The sequence below is a fragment of the Furipterus horrens genome, unplaced genomic scaffold (assembly GCF_987537825.1).
Source record: "Furipterus horrens unplaced genomic scaffold, mFurHor1.1.pri manual_scaffold_7, whole genome shotgun sequence".
NCBI lineage: Eukaryota > Metazoa > Chordata > Mammalia > Chiroptera > Furipteridae > Furipterus > Furipterus horrens.
Genome location: NW_028327177.1, coordinates 24,275,230 through 24,292,382, shown reverse-complemented (window position 1 = coordinate 24,292,382; position 17,153 = coordinate 24,275,230). Strand labels below are relative to the sequence as shown.

General features: G+C 30.7%; 1 protein-coding gene across 9 annotated transcripts in view; it reads left to right on the top strand.

Moving 5' to 3' along the window:
* Positions 1-17,153, top strand: part of RIMS2 (regulating synaptic membrane exocytosis 2) — a 426,764-nt gene that overhangs the window by 297,074 nt on the left and 112,537 nt on the right. For 2 of the 9 annotated variants that reach the window (XM_090283465.1, XM_090283464.1), the window contains 2 exons: positions 1,760-1,792; positions 15,543-15,643. The exons of 5 other annotated variants lie outside the window; for them this stretch is intronic. In XM_090283465.1, the coding sequence (XP_090139591.1) occupies positions 1,760-1,792; positions 15,543-15,643 (134 nt within the window). The remainder of the gene's footprint in view (positions 1-1,759; positions 1,793-15,542; positions 15,644-17,153) is intronic. 2 more of the 9 variants (XM_090283463.1, XM_090283468.1) reach the window with 1 other exon arrangement.

The following is a 17,153-nucleotide window of genomic DNA, read 5'->3' as shown; positions in this document are numbered from 1 at the left end:
TTTATATTTTCTACAAAAAAATGTTTCCTTAGAAATGGAATATTTGTGAGCAGTTGTTTTATCCAATTTATACCAATTTTATTTTAACATGTGAGGAAACTATTTTGATAGTATGATAAATATGTGGAAAATTTTTGCACAGAAGAAATAATGTAAGCTATGATACAATTCAACTAACCTGTCATATTTATATATCTGTGATTTTTTTCCTCTTTTCTGTGAGAAGTGGGTAGACTGGGGATGGAAAAGAAAATAATGGCATATATCATATTAATGTATAAGGGCATTTCAGGAGGACAGTACTTTACTTGCAGTCAATTCTATTAGCAGAGTCTGGGTTGTACTATAGTTATGAAGAGATTTACTGTCTGATTATCAAGAGGTCAAAGATGTGCTTGTATAATAATCAAAACTGCGTTGTTAAATTTCAAATTGTGTTCCTTTGTCAGTTCTCTATCATTCATACTAGGATTTCTCTTTTTTCTAAGCAAAAAATTTTGGTCATGTGTGTACTTTTTTCCTAGTGGAATGTTCTTATTTTCTCATTATTCAGGAAAAGAGATACATTTGTTGTAGGAAAGAATGCTCTCAAGAGCTATAATTTCAATAAATCAATATTCCAAGTATAGTTTGATATAATATGGTTTTCTGTAAGTCATTTAATAGCTATGATACAACTATTGCAGGAATGAATGTGTTTTCATTTAAGAATTTTGTGGTACCTAATTCAAAACGAAGTTGGTAATTGAAATAGGAGATTCTGGTTTTTGTATTGCGTTGTTTATCTGTGTCACTCACATCAATACTAACTCACTAGTATATTTGGAAGAAATTTATTTGAAATGCTGAAATTAGCATACGTTTTCTGCTGTAAGTCACTGTATAAAATGTCTTTTGAACTTCTCTATTGGCAATGGGGAAATAGTGTTTCCAAAATGTGTGCCATGTCTGTTATAGTAAAGGTTGGATTTGGATGGGCAAATTTGAGTAGAAACATCAATGATCTATTATGTGGTATCAATAAGACCTTTCTTAATAAATAAGCATTATAAGGGAATTTGATCAAAGAAAATTTGCCTAAATTGAAGGTTAATTTGAAATTTTAATATTTAAATAAGGCTGTATATTTCAGCTACTCTTCCTATAATGAGTTTTATTTTGTATGTTACTCTCCATAATGTTGCTACGATAATATTTGCTGTACTGAAGTAACTTAGTGAAATACTGGCCCGATGGACAATTTTCATGTGTACACTGATCAATTTCGGCAATTTAGAAGGCATAATATCTGTTGAAACTATTTTTATTGTTCTCTTTGAAGATGTTTCAATTAAATTTTATAGATGATAACTAAAAATTAAAAAAGCATTTTTCATAGATCTTAAATAGAATCAGTAATGTCTTAAACAATGTGGTCATTCAGGTAACATGGTATTTATTAATGGTATCTTTCTTCAGCATCAGTGTTCAGGATTGGCTGTCTGCAAATAATTATAAACTTTTGAATCCTTTTTCTTTTTCTACACTAACTTTATTTTTCTGATTCTACTAACCCATCAGTTCTTCTGTAGTTTTTTTGTTTTTGTTTTGTTTTTTTAATATAGTGTGTGTTTGATTATATCTTCCCTACCATTATGCACAGGATTCTTTCTCAAAATGATTTGGGGCTCTTTCCTTCGGTGTCATTTTACCCTTTGAGTACACCCACTCACACCCATCTCCTTTGTCTATGTCTGTCCATTACACGATGTGGCCACAGAAGAAGTGGACTCCACAAGGAGAAGACATGCAGGTCTGTCTCTTCTACTGCTTTCTTTTGTTACTTTTTCTTTTTTTAATCTAACTTGTCCTAGAACTTTTTACTACTTTTTTATTTATTTAATTTTTCATTTTCCTCTAATATAACAAATGTTAAATCTTCCAGCCATTTTCATTTTAGGTAGTTGTATAGCCAACTTTTGGCAACAACGGCTCCAATTAGATGGATGAAAATAAAATGATTAATTTTTGTGTGATATGTATCTATATTCAATATATATATTTTTCCATAACTGGGTACGAGTACATTTATAATCTAGCTCTAGTCAGCTAGATTATATTAAATTAATTATATTTGTTCTTCAACTTATTTTAGACTTAAGACTTTTGTTCAACTTTTTTTACCTAATAGCAGAAGTATATTTATATCATGAGTTAGCGATGTGCTGGACTGTGGAAAATACTAAATAAACTATCAATATCAGTGAGGAGTTAAAATATGTGGATAACATGTTATGTTTGTATGCCAATATGGATGACTCTAACAAAGGTATAATTAAAATTTGTTTTAACTAGATGGCCAGAAAGGCTTCATGGAAAAAGTAACATGAACTAAAATTTGAACATTCATTCAATACTCACTTATTTAAGCACATGCTATATGGTGCTTTTCCAGGTGCTGAAAATAACAGGACACAACATAGCCCCCTATCCCGTGGGCTTTTCTAGTGTGGGTCTGATAATTACACACAATAATGTTCCAGGTACTTTGACATGTATATAAATGGAATCACAAAGTGTGATTATTTCTACCTGAAAAGAGTAGATATTAGTTCAAGAAAGACTTCATAGAAGAGATGACCCTTGAGTTGAACGTTCAAAACTAGAAAGATGTTGGCCTCGTGTATAGAGAGCATTTCAGGCAGTGAGGGTTATAAAATAGGGGTAGGAACAAGATTAGATATTTGTTTCTGGAAAGGTTAGAAGCTATATTTTAAAAATGTACCTGAGTAATATAAGCAGAAAGAGCATTTATGAAATATGGCATCAGTCAATTAAGAGAAAATAATGGACTGAATTAATGTATCAACAGAGACAATTGATCCATGAGAAGTTATTTAAAGATGTAGAATCTGTAAGGCTTATTAGATATTATTGATGCAGGAAAAGGAGGAATAAGATAAAAATCTCAGGTACCTAAAATGTTTGGATAGATGGAAAAAAAAAGTTTGATTGGTAGTTACAAAATAGTAATGAGGATGTAAAGTACAGCATAGGAAATACACAGTTATATTGTAATAACTATGTATCACCATACATAGACGGGTACTGGAAGTATTGGGGCAAACACTTTGTAAAGTTAATGGTTGTATAACCACTCTGCTGTACACTGAAACTAATACAAAATAATATTGAATGTAAACTGTGCAGTAAATTAATTAATTAATTAATTAATTAAAAAAATATAAAGTGCAGTTTGGGTATTAGTTGGGTTTCCTGTGAAAAATTCAGATATAAATGACTAGTAGACATGATTAGATGTATGTGTCTGAGCTCAGGAGAGAAGTCTGAGCTAGAAACATTAAAAATTAGAGTATCAACATTTAACTAGTTCCATAGGAGTGAGTGGAATTGCCAGAATCATTTGAAGAATAAGAATCAAAATTCTGGCATCATCAACATTTATTTAATTAAAGAGTGGATGAAATAATAAGAGCCAGAAAACTATGCTGAAAAGAAACATTCAAAGACAGATATTTAGAAAAGAACAATTTAAGGAAGGGAAGTGTTTCTAGAAGGGTATACTCAACAGAAAAATTCCAGAGAAAGACAAATATGTTGTTAAATGACAAAACTAATTAATAATAATCTTTGCCTGATTGGTTTTTATTAAAGTTGTGGAGGGAGCTGGAAGCCACATTGAAGAGAAGGGAAGGGAGATCTGAAAGAAAAAAATGGAGGTGAATGTGGAAAAGGTTTCCTAATGGTGTGAGGATGGAACAGAAAGTTCACCAAAGATGCATAGAACAGTGACAGTTTAAGTGAACAACTTAAATTTGTGATGGCATTGATTCTCTAAGATTGTGGACCTAAGGTTGGAAGTTTGTGGGCAGTTTTGGTAGTAAGAAGTAGAAGATGGGGGTGCTCATGTGGCTGGCAAGGAAAGTGGTTAACATGATGTCCAAGATAGATTAGGGAAGAGCCTTTCCATGTTTAATCATGTTATCTTGTTAAATATTGTTTAGATTCAGAGTTTTCTATGAACTGGGGGAGAAGCACTTCAATGAAAGAATTGCAGTTTGTGGAGATATTAAAAGCAAATGAAAGCAGATGGAGAAGGTTATTTTTAGAGATTGATTTCACAATGGTTAGAGTCTTTATATGTTAGATAATTCCAAATAATGTGAAGATGCAAGTTTTGGTTTGGGGGGTGGGTTTCCGAGATGCAGCATGGATTACCCTTTGGAGGTCAAGGAAAGCAACACACTTTGATGCTAGGATTTTTATATAAGTATCGAAGTCACCGAAGGCCTACGGTTGATAGAAAATCAGTGAAGAAAATTGCCTAGGAAGTAGACTATAACAGGGAGAAAGTATAATGGTATGAACTTGAAAGAGTAGATTTTACTTGAAATGAGAAAGGCAAACATGTGGAGGCAGCAACGCTGACCTGAAATAAGGTTTAAAATCCCTTTCAGTCTTCTGTAGTATTTAAGGTGTAGGATTTTGGAGGGTTTCCCCTCAAAATGTTTCTGAGGGAGGTAATATTCTTGTTGAAGGATCAACTTTCCCTTCCAGCTAAGAGAGGAAATGAGCATTCTATGATGATGCTGAGGACGTATAAGATTTAAGTAAAAGGAATAGGGCTTCAGAATGCACAGTGGAAAATATTAGGATGTCTGTCCCTAAGTTATGTGGGAAGAATTAGAGAAAGAAGCTCTGATAGGTACATTGAGAGTACAGACAGGAAGTGTTTAAGAAAAAGGGATAGGTGCTAGGAAAATGGAGAAAAATAGGGAATTTAAACTATGCTTGAGCGTAAATTCAACAGGTTGAACAAAGAAATCTTCATGATATGCATAAAAGTAAAAGGGAAGTAGTTGAGGGAGTTTGAAGATGGGAAGAGGAGATTATAATGGAAGCAACCTTTCTTAAGAAAAAAAAATGGTATCTAGGACATATATGAAATGGTTAAATTTACAGAGGGACGGGAACTTACTTTATTCAAATTACAGGCCCCAAATTACTTCCAATTGTTAACCGAATGTAATTTGAAACCTTCCTTAGCATCAGATCTACAACTGCAGTCATAGCTGTAGCTCTGCAACACTTCCTTTTCTTCTGGCGCCAGGAAGCGGAAGAGTGAGTTTTCTCAGTCCTAGCTGTCGACCTGTAATACTGTTGGCTGGGACTTGGTCTGTGTTAACTGGCACTGGCTTTAGGGTTCCACACACTTTCTGAGCGTAGAAATATATGAAGACAAGTACATTCTGTTTCAAAGGAAGTAAGAGTAAGGAGCAAATGGTAGAGAAGTTACTAAGAAGAGCTTCCAAAAAAAAAAGAAGAAACTAATTTTAGAAGAGAAAGCAGTACATTTTGTGACAAGCAAATTAGAATGTATTTCACTTGTTTCCTAAGTTACATGTGTTAAGGCTTTTCAAAAATTTACTGGAGTGTGTGACCAATAAAATGCAATACCTTTATTAAGCTGTCACAGCTCTAAGAAATGTGTAAGTTGGTATTTTTCTCTATTAACATAACCCATTAATAATTCAACCCAAATGTGATGGAAACATAATTTCATAAGGCTAATCATTTTCCTGAAATATTAGATTGAAGTGTCTGTTCATGTTTCATACCTCAATCATAGGATCTTCATTTGATTAAGAGGTCCTTGTGTAGTCAATGCAACATAATTCTGCACAATGAATGGAGGAATAGAGTTGATAACACATTTTGAAGCCGCAAAATAAAAAGAAAACCAAAACACTGATTTTTGCCCTTGCAAATCATAACCAAGTTTCTTTTAAGTAAGAAATAGTGAACTTTATTAAGCTTTACACTTTTTCTTCTTATTCTTATGGAATTTCATATGACAATGTTATTTTTTAGATAATTATACAAGCCTTACAGATCATTAAAAGAGAGCTAATGATGCAGAAGAGATTTTTAAAATACTATTCGGTAAGTTTTAGAAAACAGCATCTGCTCATGTTTTTATATTCAAGTTTCAACTACACTGATTTTCAGAATTACTTTCATACCTGGTCTAAAGCATCTGACGAACTTAAGTGCTTGTCTGATACATAAGCTTCATTCATAGGGAGATCTCAAAAATAAAAGATATTTTGTCAGCAATATTTCTGAGTAATCCCTTATATAAATTATTATAACAACAATTATTATATTATGTTAGCTAGTTATTACATTATTATCACAGTTGATACTCTGCTACATCCAAGTTTTATAAAATATGTTAAAAATTACTTTTCAGACTGGTCTATTAATCTGCCAGGTACAAATGTTAATTTGAAAAGCTTTATAATTTAAGTTCAACAGATTTCAAACAGTTCTTAGTAAAAATATAATGAGGAATAAGTAACATAAACTCTGTGTTGTAATTATTTTGCTTTTTAAATTTTTTAATTTTTAAAGAATTTTTTCACTTTTTATGAGACATAATTCACATATAACATTGTATTAGTTTAAGGTATACAACATAATGATTTGAATATGTACATATGGTGAAATGATTACCACATGAGTTTAGTTAACATCCTATAAAAGTCTTAATAAAATTATTACTTCAGTTTCTGTTAGGGTAAGCTAAGGTAAAATTTTCAAAATTAGTAAAATTATATTATTCTTCTTAGCATAAAAAAGTTTCTCATTTTTCTTTTACTCTCTGATTATTCTGAGTATTGACATGGACTTGTATTACTTCAAACTTGCACTTTAATTCTTACCAGATTTGCTAGGCATATATGGCATACTTTGAGTGCTATGTGCTTCCACTTCACATTTTGTTCTGCTTGTGTTGTACCCTAAAAGATTAAGAGAAGTAACGTTCATTTTAGGGGACATTTAACATGTGTACACATATAAATGCACATATAAACTGTTACTGAAATTCTCCAACATCTTTCAATTATTGATTTATTGTCAGTCTTATTACACATTCTACTCATTTTATAGATATTCTTAGAAAAGGTAAATCTCAGTTCAAATGGAAGTGTCAACTCTACATTCAGTACTGTGCTAGAGAGCTTAGATTTTACAAGAGACATGGTATCTTAGAATAATATTTTATATACTTTTAAGCTTAATATTTTAAGTAATATTATATTTCAACCAAAAATTTATCAAATGAAATATGTATATGTTCATATATAAAAAAACATTATATCTTATAGGAAAGTTCCTATTGGTAAAGTGAAATACTTTTGCTTAATTCTCTAAAGCCTATAAATACTCAGACATGAGAGACTTAATTAAGAAAAGTTCTTGGAACTTGAAATAGTAGCAATACCCAAACATGAAATAAATATTCTCTTGAGCATTTCTTCCTTGTGTGGGTGATGTGGAAGACACTGGAAAGATTATTAGGAGTCAGTCAAAGGACCTCAATAGCCCTAGTCCTGCCACTGAGCTGTGTGATTCCAGACACATATTTAATGTCTTTGGGTTTAACTGTCTCATCTTTAAATGGGGGGATTTGGAATACATTGTTTTTAAATTCTTTATAAACATAAAATTCCAGTTTCATTGGAAGATGCATCCTGAATTTAAGGTGTTACTGCTAAATTCTCAAAATATTATTCACACGTTGTGAACACTGTAACATTCAGTATTATCTAGGCCTATTGTCCATCTTAACTCTCTTTCCTAAAATTTTCAGCTAATAGGGAAAGTATTTGTTCCTGTAAGAAATGTCAGTCCACGAAGCAGTATTAGAGCACAGACTCTGGAACTAGACTCCCTGATCAGTCCCACCACTTATTTGCTGTGAGTTTTTATGCCTCGGATTTCTTATCTGTAAAATGGTTACAATAATACTACTACCTCAAAGGATTGTTGTAAGGATTAAATTAGTTAATGTTACTATATAATATGTAAAGCATCTAAAGACACTATGTGGTATATAATAAGCACTATATAAGTGAAAGTATTATTTTATAAAATACATTAAAAAAACAATTTTTATTTTGGATCAGCTGTATTGAAACACATGCATTTTGGAGTTTAGGCATTCTTTATGCCGAGTTAATTCTTTATGTTATATGCATTCCAAATATTTATACCAATTTGTGGCTACCAGTTTAGTGTTAGCTGTCGTACAAACCAGTGCATCTATATTTTTTTATGATTTGGAAAAAAAGAAAGTAGTAATATCTGTAAAGAACTTATTATTGCAGGGTTTTGTCCAAACTGGATAATCAAAACATGGTAGGTCTTAATTACTACTAAAGCACTTCTACCAAAAGGTTATTTTAACATGTAGTTATACTTATTTAGCTCTTTATTTATTATTTATACTTGTTTTTAGCAAAACCATGGGTTTTGCAATAGGGTTTTGAATTTAATTAATATGTCAATAACCTATAAACAATGAGTTCAGATAATCTATCCATCTCTAGGATTATTTAAAAATAGAAAATAATTTTAATGGTAGAGCTGAGCATTGAACTATACTTATTAATCAGTTTCCTTATTTATTTGTAGAATTAGAAACAAGACAAACTACTTCTAGATACTTTTTAAAAAAATAATTATGTTTTCTTTGAAGAACAGTTGAACAAGTAATGTTTTGGTTTCTATTGCCTTACAAGGAAGCTTGTTGGTGAGCAGTAGAGTATGAGATTCAAACTCCTGTGTGTTCTTAAGTATTCTTAATCTTTTCAAGTTTCAGTTTATTCATTGATTAAAGGGAATCAATAACTTGTGTATGTGTGATTACTTTTGATCAACAGAAGAATAAAGCAAATGACCTACCAAGATAAAAAATTTCTGTTTCAAGAGTAAGCAAATAAATGCCTAAAAAGGAAAACAAAAAACTGTGAACTACCACTTTTGTCATATAGGACTGAAGTGGTATTTTTGAAAAATTTTTTATTGTTGACACTATTTCAGATGTCGCAATTCTGCCCTCCCCCTCTACTTGTCCACCTCCACTCAACCCCATTCCCTCCCACCCCTACTGTCTGTGCCTATGGATTATGAATATATATTCTTTGGCTAATTCCTTTAGCATCTTTCATCCAGTCCCTCCCTCCCCCTCCCCTTTGCCCTCTGACAGGTGGCCAAAGTGATATTTTTAACATGTTATGTATGAACTATTCAAACTGTTCAAATTTCTCCTCAAGGTATTCTAACACACACAGAATAACCAGTGACAATGCTAACACTCTGGTGTATAAATCTTAAATCTTTATCATCCCATTTCATTTTTATAGATTATGTGCATACGTATTTTATGATTAGTTTTTAAAATTATGGCTTATGAACTATAGTATTTATCTAGCACTTAATCTGTTTATGGTTATTAATTGCAGTTTCTTTATATAGTTTTCATATGTGAATGCACATGCACACCATACTCATCATTTATCATGGATGCATAGTATGTATTCTCTAGATATACCATAAATAAAGTTAACTAATCCCCCATTGTTGGACATTTAGAGTTTCTTTTCCCAGGCCTTCAGTGGTGCAATGAATGTACACTGACTTATCTTTGCACATTAATTTCTTTAGGAAAGATCCTGGAGAGTAGAATCAGGTTAAAAAATATGACCATTATAAAATCTTTTGATACAGAGTATCAAATATATGGTTTTTTAAAGTAATTTACATTTTATCATGTACATGTGGCACTTAGAAAAACATGCATATAAACATTAATTTTTGTCAAAAGCTAGTATATAATTCTCAATCTGAAAAATAATTTTTCATAGTTATTAGGTGTTGAAAGAATAGTTAAAATATTCAATAAAATCAAGAACATAATTTTTTTTGAATTATATTGCCTTTGAAACAAAATTATAACATGACAAAATATTAGATTCATACTTATTTAATGTCTTCAACAATTTCTATTCTTATTCCTCTGATTATTGAAAGACATCAATAACTTGTTTTTAGAATCTATCCTACTGGATCTAGAAAATAAAAATAAATAGCCATGTTTTCTCCTGTGTAATTGTCACCTGGAAATGAGCAAATAGCAGCACACACTGATGATACTTTTTCTTTATTGCATTTAATTTGGTGCATACCTAAATGATGATTACATGAATTTGGCCCCTTTAACTTTGTTTGTAATATGTTATTTCTGTCAATCTCATTATTGTCTGGATTCTTGTTTTGTTTTGTGTTTCTTCCACATTGTATTTTCTTCCAAGAAAAATTCATTTACTAAAATTCAGAAATAGTTGATTTTTTAAATATTTCTACTATATAAGTAATATACTTTTATGACTTCAGTCAGAAAAATGCTGTAGGTAATATTTTGTTTTATGTTCAGATTACATTTATTACATATATGTATTTATGAAATCAATTAGATTTGTTAAAGCTACACTTTATATTGTTATCAATTGTTTGGATAGTTCAATAGAAAAGTTTTTGTTGGAATTCCTTCATTAGTTTTTTTATTTATTGATTTTAAAGAGAGAGAGGAAAGGAGAGAGCGAAACATCAATATGTTGTTGCACTTATTTATGCAGTCATTGATTGATTCTTATATGTGCCCCGATCAAATATCAAACCTGAAACCTTGGCATATGGGGATGACTCTCTAAACTAGTGAACTAACTACCCAGCCAGGGTGGAAGTGCTTCACTATTAATTAACATTTAATATTGAACAAATGCCTTTAATTCTTAAATTTAACTGGAAAAAAATTTAACATGTGCCCTTTAAAAGGTTAAAATTCAGCCCTGGCTGGTGTGGCTCAGGGGATTGAGTGCCGGCCTGTGAACCAAAGTGTCACAGGTTCAATTCCCAGTCAGGGCACATGCCTGGGTTGTGGGCCAGGTCCCCAGTTAGGGGTGCGTGAGAGGCAACCACACATTAATGTTTCTCTCCCTCTCTTCCCCTCTCTCTAAAAATAAATAAATAAATAAATTCTTCTTAAAAAAAAAAGATTAAAGTTCATAATAAATTCAGTTATAAATGCTAATGTTTAATGATCATTTCACAAGTTCCTGATGTATTATTTTTAAATATAATAATATAAATTTGTTTTCTAATCTCAGACTTTTTAGAGGCACATCTTAGTTTTGTGAAGACATAAATAAAGAAAAAGGAGTTACAAATAGATTATTTTCATTAGAAACCCTCATGATAAATTTTTAAATCTCAATTAAAGGAAGACTTTTTTTAAGGTAAAGCCACATATTTACATAGAGATAGAAAAGGATAGGATGGGAAGATGGGAGGATATTTAAAAAATCTTAGCTACAAAAGTTTGGGGTACTAACTGATGTAGTTTCTGGATTTCAGTTAAGAGTAATAATCTTAAACTCCCATTATGTATGCAATTATAGGTTCACTCATATTCTTCTGAATTTTGGGTTTTTTTCTTGGAGCTTTGATATTAGGCTTAACAGATTTTCCTCTTAAGATCCCCAGATTTGAGCATTTCATTTAAGATCACAAGATAGATCACCAACTTGTCACTCCTGTCATCTTCTGATCACTACTGTTTGGCCTCATTATGAATTATATTACTGCCAAATCTGTATCCCTGCTTCAAAGAAATTTGGGGTATAAAGCTGCTTTAGGACCTCAAAAGCTGTGTGTGTGTGTGTGTGTGTGTGTGTGTGTGTAAAGAAAACTAAACTAATTCTGTTTGACGTGTACTACAGAAATCACCGAAGGTGTACTGATGATCTTTATAGCACACATGTAAACAGTAAAACCTAAGCTACCACTGGCTTGTTGCTTGTTAATATGGCCCTTTTCTACTACATGTCTGGATACAAAATCCACCTATAACTTAGATTTTTTAACTTGGTTGTCTTACCAACATGATACATATGACTAACTTTCTGGGCACATTAAGTAGACTTTTTAAGTTCTAAAGAACCATTGATTGATTTGAGCTTATTGATTTAAGAACAAGTAAAACTCTTAAATGGCTTATATCAAAATAAATAGCTTACCAAATACGTGATATGATGTTAGAAAACACATTAAATCAGTATCAAAATATTGTATTTTTAAAATTAAGTGACAGACAATGGACCAGGAGTTTCCAATTTGAGGAAAACAAATGTTTTGAGATATTTATGAATATTTCTCAGCACATCTACATTCTACTTTTCCTTTAGTTCTCTGCCTTAAATTATTTAGAGTAGATAAAACAAAGCATTGTGTAATTTAAATCCATTATTAGGAGAGCCAGTCAGACAATTTGAATATTGCAGTTTAATACTTTTAAATAAATTATCTCCTCATTACATAGACAAATATGTGCAAACTTTTGTTGCAAGTGTGTTTGTCCAAGAAGTGTGATTGTTCCATTAACCTCTTACTCACTTGTTATTATAATTTGAAAATGATTTGATATTTAATTTGATTTTGAACATATAACTAATTTTAGCTTGCTTAAATAGCAAAATCAAATGAAACCATTAATATGCCATTACATATAATAATATGAATTTAAAAAATTCCTAGATAAATTTACCCACTAAACCTATAAGCCAGTATTTCACACAATGTATTTTTGACATTGTTATAACAAGATATTGACAGATAACAGGTGGGGGGTTAGATTTCTGTGATGAAATGATTATTCTTTATTGTAGAATTTTTAGGACCTCTTCTATGCAAATTTGCAATGTAAATCTGAAAGATAGGCAATTGAACAAAAACCTGTCTCTTTAACAATTTCACTTATTTTCCTTTTATATAAGTACAGCATTGGACATCAGTGTTGAAAGTTTAGAAATTATGTATTTCTTTCTCCAACCAGAGAGTGAACAGCTCTTCTACTTGCAATTTCCCTAAATTGTTTTTCATTCCTCAGGGAAAGAAAAAGAAGACTGAGTTTGGTTGTAACCAACATAATGCTATTGAAATACTATTTCTAGGTTATTTTCACTAGAAAAAAGGACCAGCAAAGAAAAATCAACTTGCTGGTGAAGAATTTTTTATGATGGATACTTTTATCAATAGGATGCTTTCTTTGTCAGGGATATTGTTGCTTGTGGAGTGTTTTCTTTATGAAAATAGGTTGATAAAGTACAAGAAGGGAATGGAATGGAAATATTCATATGAGCCAAATAATTTTGGAGAGACACATGTCAGGTTATTCTCCTAAGGATTAACCTCATAGGAGAATTTACATTGTATGTTAAAAATATATTCACCCACATTTGTTGTGGTACGTTCACTAAGGTGGTACCTTGAGATTTCATGGTTAAGGCTCTAACATAATATTTTTCCATTTAGGGATCATTAATAGATGATGATTGATTGAGTCTGGATTTGAGAGATGTGTTTGAGATTGGAATTTAGTTGATAGCGTATTTAAATGATTAAGATGCAAACTCTGACAGCAAATACAGGTTAATATCCTTTTTAGAACCCCCCACCCCCCAGTTATCTGTTAAACATAAATGATGTTCTGAAAAAAAATCATAAAATTGATTCTAAAAATCTCTAAACTATTATTAAGGAGAAAGGCTTCTTTTGCAAAACAATATTAAACCAGTATATCTTAACTGAGGGATTGGCAAACTGGCCCACAGACCAAATCCAGCCCACTGCCCATTTTGTAAATAAGGTTTTATTAGAGGACAGCTGCATTCATTTGTGTATGAATTGTCTGTATCTGTAGCTACCTTTGCGTTACAATGGCAGAGTTTTGGCAGAAACCATATGGTCTGCAAAGCCTAAGGTATTTACTATTGGCCCTTCTCAGAAAAAGTTTGCCAACTCCTGCCAACATATATCCTATATAGTACCAGTAATCAGAAAGAATCAAATGTAGCTTCGTAAGAGGTTGATTTCAGAAAATAGTCTAAATATTGGAAAATACATATTTATGTATGTATATGTATGGATCTATATGTATGTGTCTGTATATATAATTCAACTTTTGTCGATTGCTGTTATTCTATATAAAATACAATTTTCAAAATGTAACTTTTTAAAAGGAACTTCTTAGACTCTCAGTTTAGCTAATATTCTTTCAGTATAGGCATTCTTTTATGCCATCATGGCTTTATTTATTTAGTTCCCTTGCTCTTGGATAAAATAAACATATTTACTTGAGAATACTTTTGAGGTACAAACAATTCCAAACTTGTATTTTAATCAACTAATAGATATGATACTTGACTCTATTTCACATGCACATCACGGGAACACTCACTTGATTTTATGTCATTCAGTTGATATTAACATGATATGTATATTCCCCATTTTATAATTTGAGAATCAATTATTCAATTAATTATTAAAATGTTACTCTTAAAAGAAATTGATTACTTCACTATTGAATAGTTGATTTAAATTTGCTGTTACACTTAATGATCATATCATATAAGGTCTTCATACATTATTTTATTCAAGATTTTCTGACTCCTCTTTAGGATTTTTTCTTTCCTCTTTATATTAGTTAATTGATTTCTACTCAAAATTTGTTACTATCAAGAATTATCATACATATAATGGATTTTTTAGAATGACTATTTAAATACCTACCTTTAAACAGACATAATTTTATCCAATATCTTTATTGCATTTTTAAAGTTATGGTCTTATGCAAGAAGCATGCATGAGTATATTTACATTCAGACGTATAGTCAGTGTTTGTGCATTTATATGACAACATTTATTATAGCTACCCACTTGAGCCTACCAAGTTATGATTATTTTTCCCAGCTTGAAGATTTGTAATGTAAAATTGAGATTTTGTTTTTATTTTGTTTTTTATTTATGAAAAATTGAATTTTCCTATAAAATTTATTTAAAAATCATAAATATACTTTTAATGCACTTTTTATGTTTGCTAAGTTTTGCTAACAGAATTTAGTTATTGTCCTAACCAAAGTTTTTAAAGACATTCTTGATATCTATAATTGATATGTTTGGAAGTAGCACCTATTATAGAGAGCATTAATCTTATTTTTAATAAACTTACCATCTCACATTTTCACCTCCTTGCTTTCTTTTTTTCTGAAATTATTTCAATAATACACTGTGTATCTTCTGAGCAGTACTGTTCTAAGTGCTTCTTTCTTGATCCCAGTTCTAGAAAGTTCAAGTTCAAAATATCTTGAAACTGCATCCACATGTATGTTAGGGCAACCTATTTTAATACACGGGCTAATTTTATGAAATAGTTTCTAAATGCAATTGTAATTTGAGACCAATTAAACTTATAGGTTTTCTTCAGTAAATAAAGTTTTGATGAATTACAAACCAAAGTTTTTATAATAAAATTATTGTCAAATTTATGTGTTGTCAAATATATACTCCTTGACCTACATGTACCAGAAAGTGTTTTATATTAGTGAAGATTTGTTGTCTTTTGTTTAAATTTCACTTACATTTTATTCAGATTAAAATTATTTCACATATTAATAATTATTATTTTATTTGCCAAATTGAATATTTAAATATATCAAAAATTATACATTGAATTTTTCATTACTACCTTGAATGTAAGTAATATAACAGTCTAGCATTTCTTCTTTTATACAGACTATAAGTAGGGCTCACAAGTAAGACCTGAACATTAATTTTATGGGTTTTTTTCTACTCGATAGGTTCTATGGATATAGAGGAGAGAAATCGCCAAATGAAAATTAACAAATACAAACAGGTAGCCGGATCAGATTCCAGACTGGAACAAGATTACCATTCAAAGGCAAGACATTTTTCTTTTTAAAAGTTGTAAAATCAATTAATCATATCAAACCATTAGATTCTCTTAAACAGCTGAATGCAGATTAGTCAGACACAAACATATAATGCAGTAACCCCATGATATTATTAAATGGTCAAATTTATAATGAATTTGTATACCAACTTTTAGTGATAGAATTTGCCTTGTTTTTAAAAATCATTATATTAAAGAATAAAGAAATGAAACTCATAAATGATATGAAAAACAAATCTTTTAGAATTTTTCATTTTATGAAATCTATAAAGGCTCTTAACACCCTCAAAATGTTTAAGCACTATTATCTTCTTATGGTATTCCTACACATAGAATTTTTTTATTTTATAGTATTTTAACTGAATCTGATTTATTAATGAGATATTAGAGCAAAATACATACTTATGAGGTAGGTACTGTACATAGTTCAAAAAGTCTTTTTAGCAACAATTTTCTTAAACTGCTTTTTTGGAGAATAAGTTGAAGTAGAAGGCTTACCATGGTAGGAAAAAATTATTATTTCATTGCTCTTGCTCTTCATTGCCTTTATATTTTCAAAACATTTTAATGTTCATGATATTACTCATGACCAAAGTCAGGAAGAGACTTTTCTCCAATGTATCTATTTAAGATTTAATAAAAGAATGAAAATCCCAAACCTTACTCATAACATTTAGTTATTATGCACTCTATCACTTAGTAATTTAATCATTGCAGTCATGTAATGTTTGTGGTGTATTTATCTGCAGTTTGGATTTTTCTATTCTTAGATATATTTTATCCTTACCTACTAAACCTTCTGTTTCTCTCTATTATACTCCATTCTTCAGTAAAGTCAAGACTTAAATAGAACATAACTGGCTATATTGGATATGCACATGTGATAAGTAGCGTGGATTTCTGGTTTCTCCTCTATATGAGCTAGAAGAGGCAGAGAGTCTTACATCAGCATCATCTTTCAAACCACCAGTGTCTTCCCCAAATATACTGAATACTGACATGGTGAATGTTGATTGTTCATCACAAAATTGTGGCATATTGGAAATGGTGCCGGCCCAAAGCCAAGGGAGGTAAATTTAAGACAAAAATAGCCTTGCCTTTACTCACCAGGTTCTGAACTTCTGGAAGTTTTTCTCTAAAATAAAAATATGAAAAACTTCAAATAACTTTAGTGAATTTCAAAGAAAATAGTTTTGTAATGATATACTATTTCAGATACAACACTAACCTTTTGAGCTTGTTATCAGAAATGATATCTATGCATTTCCAGGTACTTTCTTTGGTATTTCTGCCTTGGGCTATATAGGTAGATTTGATCTTATGTGGCCTCTCTTATGCTCTAATCTTTCATTTATGCATTTTATATAATCCAAAGACCAAGGCATGAGTCCTAATAAAATAGGATATTAAAACTTTTGTTATCATGTCTTCAGATAACACAAATTTATCTTATTTGTTTATTTATATCCTACTATACTTCAGAAGGAGTGTAGGTAAT